The 15,722-nt window shown below is 42.6% G+C and overlaps 1 protein-coding gene across 4 annotated transcripts in view; it reads right to left on the bottom strand.

Moving 5' to 3' along the window:
- The window catches only part of LOC111959381 (collagen alpha-1(XVIII) chain), a 203,910-nt gene that overhangs the window by 80,625 nt on the left and 107,563 nt on the right, over positions 1 to 15,722 (bottom strand). For all 4 annotated transcript variants that reach the window (XM_070437697.1, XM_070437696.1, XM_070437695.1 and 1 more), the window contains 4 exons: positions 8,113 to 8,654; positions 4,924 to 5,007; positions 4,600 to 4,662; positions 3,038 to 3,106 (listed from right to left, as the gene is read on the bottom strand). In XM_070437697.1, the coding sequence (XP_070293798.1) occupies positions 3,038 to 3,106; positions 4,600 to 4,662; positions 4,924 to 5,007; positions 8,113 to 8,654 (758 nt within the window). The remainder of the gene's footprint in view (positions 1 to 3,037; positions 3,107 to 4,599; positions 4,663 to 4,923; positions 5,008 to 8,112; positions 8,655 to 15,722) is intronic.

Below are 15,722 nucleotides of genomic sequence, written 5' to 3'. Positions count from 1 at the left end.
TGTAAATAAGAATATATGTTTTAAACACTTCTGCATTAATGTGGATGCTACCAGATCGTAAATAACGATGAGTGAGAAAGTTAGAGGGTCAAAGATCATAACACCAAGACATGCTAACCTCTCACCATTACCAATAACAGGGGAGATTAGCCTTGGGGGTATGATGTCAATCATTTCAGACTCCACTGTATGTACTATATGTTTTGTGTTCTATTTTTGTTATGGCGTAATCATACGTGCTAATTGTTGGCAGACTAGCACAGACTAGACGGTGTCCATTATGTAATTTCCTCTTGGGCTAGCTTACCCTAAACAAATTAATACCGATGACCAAGCAAACACACTCTTCCCATCTGTGAGGTAGTCTCTACAGTGGTGTTGCAAAGAGCTGTGATGGTGGCGCCAAGTTTATGTGCGCCCATTATGAATATACAACAGTGAGTTGGTCCAGTGAGCGAGATGGTGGGTATACGTTCTCCCACTGGGAGCGGATGGGATGGCGACAAGCAGCAGATATTTTGGTTGGGAGGAACATGTCTGGCAACAGGAATGTGACCCGTTTTGGGCTCCAGCTCTTAAGATAGTGGTCAGAGAATAAAGTGGAGGAGCTGGTGTGTGTGTGCACATGTTTCAGTGTGTGTCTGGGTGTAAGTGTCAGGGTGTGTGTGTGTGTGTGTGTGTGTTGGGGAGTAGAGACAAGGAAGGACTGCCAAAGATCTGTCATCACTGCTAGCGCTCTACAGATGGGACAATCTGCAGGGGGGAAGCCATTTCCAGACTCACCCTCCTCAGCGAGAGGACGATAACACCTAACACCCCCGTTTTCTAAGCTCATTCTTCACCAGGTGACACGCCTCATATTGTCACCTGTGGAATCTGGGAGGGGAGTACTGGGTGGGACAGATGAATGGATAGATGCAATTTGAAATAAAAAGTATGGAAATCTTCATAAAATTAAGCAGTTTCCTCTGTGGGCAAACATTCTTCCTTTTGTAGGGCCTGAAGTTGACTGTGTGAAGAATTTGACTCGTGACTGTTATATATATCCCCTTGGATCTGTCATATAATAAAACAGACCTGCACGTATACTCCCATGCATTCATACTTTCTGAGAGGTGGGAGTGAAGAGYGTGTGGACAGACGAGGCACTGGGTGGTGATGGATTTGAAAAACACAACTTAATTTAACCATAGACGGCACAAGCCCAATTTTGCCCGATGCAGATTGAAACTTGTCTGCTATATGTTCTCTGAACAAAACTATTTAGGCCACATAGTCCACAAAGCTGATGCAACAAGGTAAAGCTGGCACAAGGACCAGATTCACACACGCCTAATCCCGGACTCCACATGAGATTCGAGACACAATTGTGTGAGAAATGTAATGAAATAAGAAGTCTGTTTACTTCACTGTCACGAGCTGAGTCTTAAAATAAAACAAATCTCACACCATATTAAATTATACGCACTTTCACCCAGACAATTGCGTAATGGGAGTTTGCAAGTTTTCTTAAGCTTGACGGTAGGTAACTCATCCTACCAAAATGTATTTAACTCTCAACACTTCTAAGTGTTTGAGTGGCAGCTTTAATAAAATATGCACTGTAGTAAACCTGTATGTGAACATCACATCCAGCACAGTTACAAGCCGTTTAATGGAGCAGAAACGATGTCGCTTTTTTCTGCAGTGCGGATTTGAGTGAAATCCTGCCCTTAGTGCACTGTGTAACGATGACAACTCACAAGTCCTTCAATCGCACACAAATCCGCCGTCAGTCGCACAACAGAAAGTTTCCTCAGATAACTCTGTCTGCGTTTCCTTCTTTGCTTTCCCAAGCTTGAGCGGGAGTCAGACATGCTAAAACTCAGACAATCTGGTCAGACAGGCATTATATGTTGCAATGAAACAACTTGATGGAAAGTCAAAGTCAACGGTATGTTGGGTAACAGCTGTTCCATACGATGCTAATAAACATGTCGGGTGGATGGAAAGCCGTTGTGAAGTGGCACTAGGCTTCAAAGTCGGCCTGTGCACCTGGAGSCCTGTGGAACCTACAAGGTCTGGCAGGCCAAAGACAGGCCAACTTTCCCCGTCATCTCTTTCCGTTACCTCCCTATTCCTGTTCTCTCAACTTTTAAGTCTGATTGAGAAACCAGTCAAAAGAACAAAACAGGAACTTTGGCGATATCATCGCCCTGAGCTGGATCAGACACATCTGGCTGTGTACCGAGTCTTCCACTGTAATTGGACCCGACGTGCCCCGACAGTGCCGTTGTATGGAGGCTCGAGGTTGTGCTGCAACATTTGCTTGTTGTAAAGGGTATTGTAATATCATAAAATGCATGGTCCACGTCTGTGTGTTTGTGTGGGGGGGGGGGGGTGATGCTCGTGTTAGTTTAGGACATTGTCCAGGTGATAATCCACAGCCAAACCGGCCATATACATTCACCATTACCCACCCCCTCCCCATACAGCTCCCTACAGTTTGAAATAGCCAGATAACTCAGTTTCCATGTTGACCATATGTTAAAAGTACATGACTGTGGATGGTTGCATCTCAAAGGCCACTATTCCCAACATGCGGTAGTGCACTATAGTAGTGAATAGGGTGCCATTTGAATAGCGTGCCATACATAGTTTTACAGAGTTCCATACCTCCTTACTAAATAATGCATAGTCACTTTAATAACTCTACCTACATGTACATATTACCTCAATCACCTCGACTAACCAGTGCCTCCGCAATTGTTATTTTACTGCTGCTCATTAATTATTTGGTACTTTTAATTCTTACTTTTTTTTAGGTAATTTCTTAAAACTGCATTATTGGTTAAGGGCTTGTAAGTAAGCATTTCACTGTAAGGTCTACCTACACCTGTTGTTTTCGGTGCATGTAAAAAAAAATACTATTTGATTTGATTTGTGTCCGCCGCTCAGGAGAATGGAGTGAAGTCCTGACACATCAAAAGGTGAATAATTCACATGCTTGTGGGTGAACGCCAACATATACAGATACAATGGATTTCAGGGCACGTACCGTAACTGTCGGTCTGTCGTCCTCAACCCACACATGTTTTTGTACCTCCGCGTCCCATTTGAAAGTACCCTATGGGGAGAGTAAGACAAAGGAGGCACTACAACAACTGTGCTCAAAAATATAAACGCAACATACAACAATTTCAAAGATTTTACTGCGTTATCAGGAAATCAGTCAATTGTAATTCATTAGGCCGTAATGTATGGATTTCACATGACTGGGAATACAGATACGCATCTGTTTGTCACAGATACCTTAAAAAAAAGGGTAGGGACATGGATCAGAAAACCAGTCCGTATCTGGTGTTACCACCATTTGCCTCATGCAGCAGGACACATCTCCTTCGCATAGAGTTGATCAGGCTGTTGATTGTGGCCTGTGGAATGTTGTCCCACTCCTCTTCAATGGCTGTGCGACATTGCTGGATATTGGCGGGAACTGGAGCATCCAAAACATGCTCAATGGGTGACATGTCTGGTGAGTATGCAGGCCATGGCAGAACTGGGCCATTTTCAGCTTGCAGGAATTGTGTACAGATCCTTGAGGAATGGGGTCGGGCATTATCTTTCTGAAACATTAGGTGATGGCAGCGGATTTTTTATTTATTTCATTTCACCTTTACTTAACCATGTAGGCCAGTTGAGAACAAGTTCTCATTTACAACTGCGACCTGGCCAAGATGAAGCAAAGCAGTACGACAAAAACAACAACACAGAGTTACACATAAACAAACGTACAGTCAATAACACAAAATAAAATAAAAAATTATGAATGGCACGATGAATGGATGAATGGCACGACAATGGGCCTCAGGATCTCGTCATGGTATCTCTGTACATTCAAATTGCCATCGATAAAATGCAATTGTGTTTGTTGTCCCTTGCAAATGCCTGCCCATACCATAACCCCACCGCCACCATGGGGCACTCTGTTTACAACGTTGACATCAGCAAACCGCTTGCCCACATGACGCCATACACGTAGTCTGCGGTTGTGAGGCCGGTTGAATGTACTGCCAAATTCTCTAAAAGGACGTTGGAGGCGGCTTACGGTAGAGAAATTAACATTACATTTTCTGGCAGCAGCTCTGGTGGACATTCCTGCAGTCAGCATGCCAATCGCACGCTCCCTCAAAACTTGAGACATCTGTGGCATTGTGTTGTGTGACAAAACTGCACAKTTTAGAGTGGCCTTTTATTGTCCACAGCAAAAGGTGCACCTGTGTAATCAGCGTCTTGATATGCCACACCTGTCAGGTGGATGGATTATATAGGCAAAGGAGAAATGCTCACTAACAGGGATGTAARGAAATTTGTGCACACAATTTGAGAGAAATATGCTTTTTGGGCGTGTGGAACATTTCTGGGATCTTTTATTTCAGATCATGAAACCAACACTTTACATGTTGCGTTTATATTTTAAAACCCATCATGTGGCGACATTACTAAACCTACAACCAGTACATAGCCACGCCTTGCTGCTCACACTGTCTGACCTTTGAAACGTCACGGATAACCTGGTTTTAACCTTAATTTTAACACAAAAATGTCAAACGATCATACCGGGCCTTTCTTCTTCACGTCCAGTTCCCCTTCCACATCGCCACTTCCGCCATCTCCTGAAGCCTGGGCGGGGAGAGACCAGGGGTGTATTCATTAGTGCAAACCCGTAGCAAAATGTTTTGCATTGAAAAACTAGTGTTTCTTCAGGTAGGTCCCTTCCGATTTCAGCCCCTTTGCTTCTGTTTGGTTCCTATTGTTCCCTCTAAGTTCCCAAGTTCCCTCTAAGTTTAAGCCTCCCCATATCCTGCTAAGGCAACAACTGTATAAGTGCTACGCTGCCCCACCTATGTTAATGTATGGGTGGGCGGGTCAAGGGTCACTTACCACATCCGAGTCGTCCCCTTCCTCCTCACACTGTCTTTCAGCAGCCCGGGGGTTTCCAACAACTCTCAGCTCCCCAATCACCCCCTATGAAGGAAAACRCACACAGGCAAGCGCATATACGCAGGCAGACACACACACACAGTTGTCAATACATGGCCTTTGATGTCTGGTGTCTGTATGTGTGTGGGGTGACGTAAAACAAGGCATGGTGCGGTGCTGCTGCACAGCTGGTCCTCTGCCTGTACATGTCTGCATTCTTCTCCCACCATTACGCCCACAAGCTACGGCCCTGCTCTAAACATAAACAAACAGAATTCAAAAATATATCTTCCCTCTGAAGTCCTGTGTCTTCAAACATGTGTACGTGATCCGTGTGGTGGATTTGTTGTGGAATCCCACCCCTCGTCGAAGAAGCTGAGGGGTTTCTTACAGTTTGTCCCAGTGCTGAGCAACGAATGTGATATGACACTCTCCTCTTCCACGGTCCCAGTCCCATCAAACTCTCCACCACAGGAGCTTCTTTCAAAGTCTCGCATTAATCGCATCTTATCAAGTCAATCAAAAAGCCAAATCATGTGATTCGGGGGAATTTGCTTTTGACATGTTTTAAACGGGTAAAAGCTCTAGTTGTGAARAGCTTTTCTTTCGACGAAGGCCCACGAATGTGTTTCACAAGCCTTCAATGTCCCTAAATAGCTAGCAAACATATTTATTTCGTTGATTTTACGAGGACTTTTTTTCAGTAAGCTGAGTCTGTACACCCTATTTAGTTTTCCACTGTTACTTCCAGGCCTGGGAGCAGGCGCTATCTTACCCTATCCTAACCAAAAATAACAGGTTATATTACTCGGTTATTTATGTTTCTGTTGTCATTTGAGTATGTGTAAATGAACAATGTATAGCTTTTTTTTTTTTATATGTTAAAACTATCATGTCAATCTCACAGACTATCTATACATTTGACTTGAGTGGTTACATGTCTCTGGCCTATACCTCCTCAGTGCAGGCATAAGGGTTCAACACCCCTGCGTTGAGTCAACAGATAATGCAATGATAAGTGTCTGAACTCGGGCAATGCCTGGGGCCTATGTAAACAACCATTGTTTGCCTCAGCTGTCTCTAAGAACTGTCTTTAAAAAGATGAAAACCTCCCTTCCACACAGCTTGGAGAGAAAAAAGAGACAATGCCCTGACATTTGGCCAAACCCTTTTGTCTAAATCCCCTCATTTGGTCTTGTCAAGATAGGACAGACCGACTGAGCTGTCTTGAACCCAAATTAGAGCTATTTGGGATTCTGTTTTGAGCATTCAGAGGCCCCTGAGGTGTCCTTTGCTTGAAGACATGCCCAGCAAAATGCCCAGCAAAATGCCCCTCAAAATGCCCAGCAAAATCAGTCAACAGTGGGTAGAACTACACACAATCACATATTTTAAAGGCCATGCCATGGACATAAAATGAACCCACGTCCGTCAATCTTTTTCTATGTCTATCTCAGGGTTAATATGCACAAAAAGACAACTCCCTCGAGTTTCCCGTTCATGCTTTATTGGAATAAAGATATCATTGCTTCCTCTGACCATGTTTTAAATCATCCAATTATCTTGGTTTAGTAAGACAGGGTTAACCATCTGTAAATGTATAGACAGCAAGTAAAGCAATGATTACAACGCTGTCTGGGAACTAATGAATCATTGCAGAAATATGTAAGCAATAAAAAATATTCAATATTGCGTTATTTGTCAAAAGGCTGGTCAAATGTCTTTCTCTTTCAGTATGTGTTCATACCTTTTCTCATTCTCACATCATATGATTGCATGGCTTACCATGTTGAGGACTCCCAACAGCACATATTTTTGCGAATAAGGTGTGCTTGTCCAGGGCTACAATAAAAATGAGTAATGTTGGGGGTACTCAAGGATTGGAGTTGGGAAACACTGGCTTAAGATACTGACTTGAATCGGGATCAATTTAAGTTCAATCTCAACTTTTTCTTTATCCTAGCAACATTGTCCCAGCGCAAGCCAAATATTCTGAAATAAACTGTACTCAATTTCATTCATTAACTTCAAACAGGGTTCATTCTCAGAATGTTAGGTCTTAGTCTTTACAGATTTGAATATACAACTGGTAACACTTCAGTATACGGATGACATTAATCCACTGATTTGCAATATAAGTAGCATATTCATTGTTTCCTTATTCACACAGGTAGAAAATAAAACACTGAATAAAGGCTTGATGAATAGCTTATATCACACAAAGACCTAACTAGCTACTTATTTATACACTTTTAAACTGCATATTAGTGACCACTACGCGATTCATATGCTTAAAATATTACCCTACAATCTACGGAATGAGGAGATACAACAAATTCAGATGATGTCAGCAAAAACTAAACAAAGGGCACCGTCAATAGGCACCATCTTGGTTGTGCTCGGAACATAAGGCCAATTGTCCTGGTCACAGAAGCACCTGTCTACTTGTGCCCTCTGCTTACAGGGAGACCTGTCTCTGTGTGCTGGGTGCTGCAGAGTGACAGTATAAGGGTCAGCTGCGGCACTTACACAGGGGGGTGGAGGGGAGGGCCAACTGGAGCTAATTGATCCCCCACCATGAAGTCCACCAATTATACTTCTGTGTTTCCCAGGAGGAAACAGGGGATGGTCGGGGTCAGACCACTTTTATGTTTTGATTTAAAGCAGGCCAATTAAAGGCGATCAAATCATAAAGGGGTTGCCAAACACGACTGTTGCTGTTTCACGTGTCTGAATCAGCCTGACTAGGAGGGCAACACTGACTGGTCTGATATCCGATTCCACTTGCCCCTGACACCGATATATTTCTCAAGTCGGACATGTTATAAGGATAGTAGGGCTTGAGATAAGTGCACATACGTCAAAACTATGAATTCGTCTTGGACTTCATCGGACGTTCTGATTTATGATTTCTGCTCAAGTTTGAGCCAGAATTGCGGATGACAGATCCTACTCTCATGCTATTATTACGCCATAGGCTATTCAGGATAGGGCCCTAAGTACAATATAAGACCGGGTTTGGGGTAGAATTGCCTTTCAAGTCCTTCAATCCAGGAAATTACGAATGTCACATTTTCGCATTGACCAAGTAGAAACACAACGGACCCCAGACTCTGATATTAAAAAGTCCAGTCATAGCATGATACATACCAGGAACTTATCGGGATCGGCCCCTCCGGCTTGGCCCACGAACACCCCGGCTCCGGCCTCCAGCTCCATCTCATCCGGGGACCTCTCGAAGCGTACCACCTGGGGTTGGTCGTCGCAGTTGATGTAGAAGGTGACCTTGTCGTCCAGCACGGAGATGGAGAAGCGGTTCCACTGGTCGGCCAGGTTGTGCACGGGGAAGGTGGCCGCCACGTACGACACCTGCGAGTCGGGCTCCGTGTAGTAGAAGATGACATTCTGCTTGCTCGCCTTGACCGGCGACAGCTTGACGCCCACATACATGATCTTCTGCGAGACGTCTGTGACCGAAAATATGACTCCGCCCTTGGTGGACTGGGGCTTCAGGTTGAAGAGGAGGGAGAAGTCCCGGTAGAAGGGGCTGGGAAGATGGGCACGTGCCAACTGGCCCGTGTTGGCGTCGGGACCGAAGACGTAGCCGGGGCTGTTGTCGGGACCATAGATCTTGGTGATCTCGTCTGGGGGAGGGTCCCCGATCAGTTGCAGGAGTGAGATACCGTTCTCATCTACAGTAGAGAAACAGGAAGTTAGTACACAGCACACAGGAAACGCCGATGACGGGGTGAGCTGCATGGCGATATTGGGTTAGCGTGTTGGGGTTTGACACCGTGAGTTTTGGTCTGTGAAGTAAAAGCAGACCGCCAACACTTTCTTAGTAGTGTTTTGTGAGTTTTTGGGGAGGGAAACTGGCAGCAATGTTAATGAACCCAGTGTCCAGAGTCACTTGAAGATCTGCATTAACGTAATGATATTTCAATGATTCCTGGTCTAATATTTAAGAGAAATATGACCTGACATGGGAAACTTCCTTGGACTTGTAAATCATCTATCACAACTTCAAGATAAATTGTGCATTGCATATCAACGTGTCAATCAACTCCACACGATAATGGTAATTAGATATCAGGGAATCATTACAAACAAACACATTATACGGCTGAAGTTAATTGCAACTGACACACAGCCAAACAAACCACTGTGCTGGAATACTTTGCGAAGCTACAGTAAACAATTACCTTTTTGCGCTTGACTTTTGAAAGCCAACCCTATATGTGAGCATTTCTCAAAGGACCTAATTCAAACAAGCCAACTCCTATTGCCTGCCTTCAAATAATGGAGTGGGTTATAAAAACTAATAGCGACTATGACATCCCACAAAAAGCATGGGGAGAACACTTCTCCTGGGACCTACAAGAATCTAGATCGCTTCAACAGACGGAGTTATTTTAGCCCAAAGCCCCTTGTGAATGCATGCCGACATGACGTTCTTCCCTCACTGACATTGGATAAGGGGAACTCCATGCTAGCCAGTCTCAGATTGTTTTAACATGGGGTCAGTTAAGGACAGGCAACACACGCAAAAATGTCATTTTTAAAGCTACTTATCAATTTTGCTTATTCCTATAATTTCCAGTGTTACATAACACTAATATGTGAGAAAAATATTCCTGTGAGCAAATGTTTAATTTTGTCCTAATAGGTTGTCCTTATAGGTTGGTAGCAACATGTGAAAATCGTTGCGGTAATCTGTTGCAGCTCAAGTCGACTACAAAGCACACAATGCAATGCTCTCTCTATGGGCTGGCTGGACGTAGCTACAATAATACTAAAGTCAATATCAGTAATAGCTATTTAGCTGTAAAATCGCCTAAACAAACTGCACTATCAATATAGGAGTCTACAATCTCACCATGTTCAACCAGCATATCGATGTGATTCGAGTCTGATATTCGAACGGCACTATGCAATGCACTGAAGAGGCAGACAAATAGGAGAAATGTGTTAGTTAAATGTGTTAGTTAAATTATAAATTCCTTGAGGTTGGAATATCGCAAAAGCATGATCAATGGCTCATTCGAGAGAAGACAACCTCCCATGTTATGACATCAGCCAGTATTGAAATCTGACATGTATGATAGACGTTTTCACAATCTTAAAATCATATTCCTGTTAACTTCCAGTGTAGTGAGAGAGGCTTTATATTATTTAACTAGGCAAGTCAGTTAAGAACAAATTATTATTTTACAAAGACGGCCTACCCCGGCCAAACCCTCCCCTAATAATCCGCAAGACGCTGGGCCAATTGTGCGCCGCCCTATGGGACACCCGATCACGGCCGGTTGTGATACAGCCCGGGATCGAACCAGGGTCTGTAGTGATGCCTCTAGCACCAAGAAGCAGTGCCTTAGACCGCTGCACCACTCGGGAGTCTTAAATGCTATGTCATACCGGCCAGATGTATGTATGCTTGAACGGGAATAGCTCAGATACAGATGAAAACATGAAATGACACAGAACATCGCTGAGAGATGCGCAAAAAAACATAGCATTCAAAATGGGTGAATCATTACTTTAAGTGACCCCATACTTCTTTTGATTTCAAACGACAGCATTTCAAATAGATCCATGGGGGTTATGACTGACTGTATGCAATATTGCAAGGCACAAAGTGTACGACCAGTGTCTGTGGACCTTTTTTTCGTTGTCTGTATAAATTTGAAGTGACTAGGATCTTACACGATCGTTAACAAAATTTGACACAGGTAAACAGAAAACGGGAAGTCTGATTGAATAGACTTTGTAAGCTTTTTCTAACAAGTGCCTCCGACTGCTTTTTCCAACGTGTTTCGAAATTTGAATCACTTCTCACGCAATCATGTTTTGGAAAAAAAGTTCATCTAAAAAAGGGAGGATAGTCATCCTTGATTGTACTGCAATTGAAATCAGAGTTAATTAACACTGTATGCTTCAGTTAGATCAGATGCATTATGTACTGAAAACACTTCCTAAGACCATTGAGATATTATCACCCAGATTCTTGTTCCAGGTGAATACTGTAGATGTACATGTAAACCAAATGCTTATGACACTCATCACAACACATAATTAGGATCACAAGATTATCACAAAGAAACACACAGTACCAGTCAAAAGTTTGGACACACCTACTCATTCAAGGGTTTTTCGTTATTTTTACTATTTTCTACATTGTAGAATAATAGTGAAGACATCAAAGGTACACGTCTTAAAGTAATGATGGACTGTCATTTTTCTTTGCTTATTTCAGCTGTTCTTGCCATAATATGGACTTGGTCTTTTACCAAATAGGGATATCTTCTGTATACCACCCCTACCTTGTCACAACACAACTGATTGGCTCAAACGCATTAAGGAGGAAATAAATTCCACAAATGGACTTTTAACAAGGCACACCTGTTAATTGAAATGCATTCCAGGTAAATACCTCGTGAAGCTGGTTGAGAGAATGCCAAGAGTGTGCAAAGCTGTCATCAAGGCAACGGTGGCTACTTTGAAGAATCTCAAATCTAAAATATATTTTGATTTGTTTAACACTCTGCATGAGGATAAATTCTGCATAAGAAATTAATTCCATTAAAAAAATACAAAATATTGATACATTTCTCAAATTCCATCAATTCCTGAATTGAACCGAACTGAATCAGTGAATTAATTCATTTTATGGAATTGATTTAATGGAATTCCTGACTTCTACTCCACACACACACCAGTTCCCCTTTAATTCGGTGACATCTGTTAAATGCCATCATGTCAGTGCAACAGGAAACCTACAGCTGTGTTCCACAAATATCTGTGCTCCCTCTTCCGTCACCCCGGGTGAATGGTWGGGGATCAGTGCATAATAATGGGGGAAGTTTTGGAAATAAACAGAGAACACAAAGACGTGTGTGTCCTCTCGACCTCAAATCCGCATCTTGTGATTTGTAGTGAGAAAATGCACCTCTATCGCACRGTGAAAAGCAAATAACCTTGCACAAATTGTCCAATTTCATCATAATTCTAATTCAAAACATAAATCAATACATCTTTATAAATATTGAACATTATGGGAGATAAAAATCTTATCGGTCAAGGATAAAGAAGACACTTCAAATGGGAAGTAATGCAAAACAAATGTTGTTTTTTTCTACAAAACCTCTACAAGTTTGTTTGATCATCTTTGAGCATCAGCTGATATGGTTTTTTTCTCCTTTACAAAACATTATTTGAGAACCTTCAGATGACAGATAAACACGTTCTATGAGTCATTACACAAGGTTCAAAGTCCTCCTGGGGATCTATGAGAAGCGTAGGCCATTAGGGCCTGCAGGTGGTTAGGTTGAAAGGTCAAATACATGAGGTAATCCACTTAACCCTATGCCAAAGCTACGGAAGAGCGCTCCTATGAACATAAATAAATAAGGTGTGGAGTACATGGTCTGAAATAACAGGGGCCCCTTCCTGTGTCTCGCTTATTGCATTGCCAATCTATCAGTGCGAGAGAGATTAGAACGTCATTTGACAGAACTGAAGAAAAAGCCAAACAACTCTCAAGTGGGTCATGTTCTGTTCTCCAACACAGCTAGACACTAATGTGCACATATCAACACTATAATGTTGGATTTAAAAGTTCAACATGCATAATACTGTATATGTGACTCGTTTCAGGAAACTAGGCGTATGTCACTACTTTACAGGAGAGCCATTTGAACATKAACTTTTTTGGGGCAGAAATGCCTTCTAGAACATGCGAACTGTCATTTGCATTAATACAAAACGTGTATGCCATCTGTAAATAGGAATACGATTGTTAAATCATGAGCCTAGTTGGTTTAGCCACAGAAAAAGAGCAACCTTCCCGCTAGCCATGATTGGCTGAGATAATGAGTGGGCTGGACATGTCGAGAGATGAGTTCAGAACGGTCTGCCATGTAGCATACTTCTGTCTATTTGAGTTGGTCGGTATGTGTAGGTAATACTGTCTAACGCGTTTAAAAAAAAAATATATATATATATATATATATATTGCGTAGTAGAACTGCATAAGTGTTGCTCTCCACTTTCTGTTGGATCGAATTTTGTAATCAGTGGAATTTGAGTATGATAGCTAAGGAGATGGAGAAAACACCTGTCTCCGGATTACATCTTCAAACTAAGGGCAACYGTGGCATCTATGACAGAGGGAGAAGCAGCCATCCATGTATAACGGGTAAGATAGTCTAGCTAGCAACATTTTCAGACATTACACATTTCTAATTTTGTTAGAAAGTTGTTTTCATTTCAAATGAAAGTCTACTGTTAGCTAGCTATCTAACATTCGCTGGCTGGCTCACTAGGTGTATATTATTTGTATCTCAGAGCCATTTGCTTTGCTAGTTATAGCCTAATGTTAGCTAGCTAACATTGAACCTGGTTGGTTAGCTACCTGCAGATTCATGCAGGGTAGTAACATCATGAGTTGGGATTATGGTTCATTGTTTAGCTACCTACATGTCTTCACAAAATACTCCACTATGTAAGTAACCATTTCAATAGAATGTTAATGATGTCACTGTGACAACTGTTGATAGTTGTAGCTGGTAAATTCATTATTCTGCGCTCTGGCACACTCAAACGAGAGAGCACTGAAATCGGATTAGATAGCCAGAGCGCAGAATAACGGACAAATCTACGAACGCTCAACACCCATTGATTATGGCCGGTGCCAGTAAATGTTGGCAAAAAAACGTAAATTGTTGCCAGCAGCACAGTTGCAGTCACCAATGTTCTGGATAACATAAAAACAACCTAACCAGCTCTGCTAGGGCAGAGGAAAATAGTCAGAGTGAGCTATTCTCTCATTTGTGTCTGGAAGTAGCTAGCAAGCTAGCCAACGCTAGCCAGTTAGATTGGGTGCTTGACTGCTGTTGTTAGGACAGAACGCTCGGATCAACCCTTAAATAGATGGGTGGGGCTAAAGCTTAAGAAGGTGTAAACAATGCTGAATGGGTGTAGACAAAGAAGAGCTCTCAGTAGGTGTACCAACACATTCAAAGGCCATTTTCTCAAAAGTGAGGTTACACGTTTATCAACTTTCAAAGCGGAATTACTTTCCCATTGTTCCTCAACTGAAGTGTAGGACGTACCATTTTCTAGCTCTGAGTCACTACTTTTATCCAATGTAAAATACACCATTTCAAATTTTGCTACATAAGACCAAATCGAGCCGGTCTGTCACATATGACCTAACTAAGCAGACATATGACCCTAAACAGGACTAGGCATTTGTTGCTGCAAGTGAGGGCCCCACTCAAATCACCAGAGGGAGTTGTGGGTTCATGACTGTTGAATAGAAAACAATAAATCGTCATTCGCACTGCCCTACAAGATGTCAGTCAGGATAAAGTGAGAATGACTGCTCGAGGGGCCACAGATGGACGGGCAGGCCTGCGCTTGCATGTCAACACAGGAACCCCCCTCACTCTCTCTCTGCCAGTTCTCAATGGTACAAAGTCTGGTGGGGAGTGGGCCGGCAACTGGAGGGTTGCTGGCATCAAGGTCCTAGTCATAATTTCCTGCGCTTGTGCAAGGCACCACTTAACCCCTAAAAGTCTGCAGGGGTGTTGCACTTTGGCTGACACGTGGGGGTGTCCCAGGGTTTTTGGGATAAAACAAAAAGACAAAGATCTGTGTCTTGTGACAATAGACAAACAGAGCCTTGTCCCTCAGTCTGAGATCATAACGTTCCATCTGGAGGGGAAAGTTTGCCTCCTCTCCACCTTCTTAATGCCCTTACCTCATTCTCCTATGATACGGTCATCTGATCTTTCGATGTGCCTTGCCAATCCTACGGCACGAGTCCTCCTTTTCCTGGAACTGTGTGCTCCTACAGCATTCTGAGTTTTCCGAACACAAGCCCCCTCATTATGGAACAGTTCACCTATTATGCCGACCAGATCTAGTTTCACCCACAGGCATGGCCATAAACAATATCAACGGAGACTCAGTTKATATCTTAGGCACAGATCTGGCAGTTCATGGCAATGTGTGCTGCTGAGTGACAAGCATTCACAGTGTGGTTCTTTCCATAGTCCCTAAAATGACCTATGTTGCTCAGCATACTAACATAAGCTGGGAGATGTTGACGTGCCTATTAAACAATGTAGAATCAATCACTCGTCAACAACAACGGCAAAGCGTCTTGCAACACAACGAGAAACGGAAGCCAATTGAATTACCGGCTTTATAATGAATGATTGTAAGGGTTTCCCCCTCAAACGTAAAGCTAAAGGAATGCCTTTGYAGATGTCGGTGAATGCACCCGTATCGTGTCGTCTAAAAGGCGTGAGTGAGTCATTTGAAATGATGAAAACAAATTGGTCTGTGTGCAGGGGTTTGGCGATACGGCCCAAATATCATATCACGATATGTTTCACATTTTTGGCGGTCTTTGGTGGTCTTTTATGTTTTTTRATAATAAAAGTTGTACATTTGCTCTATGAGTTGTGCATGACCCTAGAGTGGCAACACATATATTCTAAGTGATTTTAAATGGGTATTTCTCAATTCAGGTTGTTTTACTCTGTTCAAAGAAACTTCAAAACAAAAGTTGATATAATTTGAGCTAATTTACACACTGCCACATAGGGCTGCACGATATGGGTAAAAAAATCTAGGCCTTATTTTTAACAAAATATTGCAATTGCGATTTAGATCAAAACTAGCCTAGGCAGCCGATAGTGGCCTCTAGATCTGCACTATCGTCTAAGGTTGATGTGCATTCCCGGTAATACACT

Source organism: Salvelinus sp. IW2-2015, linkage group LG36 (assembly GCF_002910315.2).
Source record: "Salvelinus sp. IW2-2015 linkage group LG36, ASM291031v2, whole genome shotgun sequence".
NCBI lineage: Eukaryota > Metazoa > Chordata > Actinopteri > Salmoniformes > Salmonidae > Salvelinus > Salvelinus sp. IW2-2015.
The sequence above is the reverse complement of the archived record's forward strand: the minus strand, read 5'-3'. Positions and strand labels throughout refer to the sequence as shown.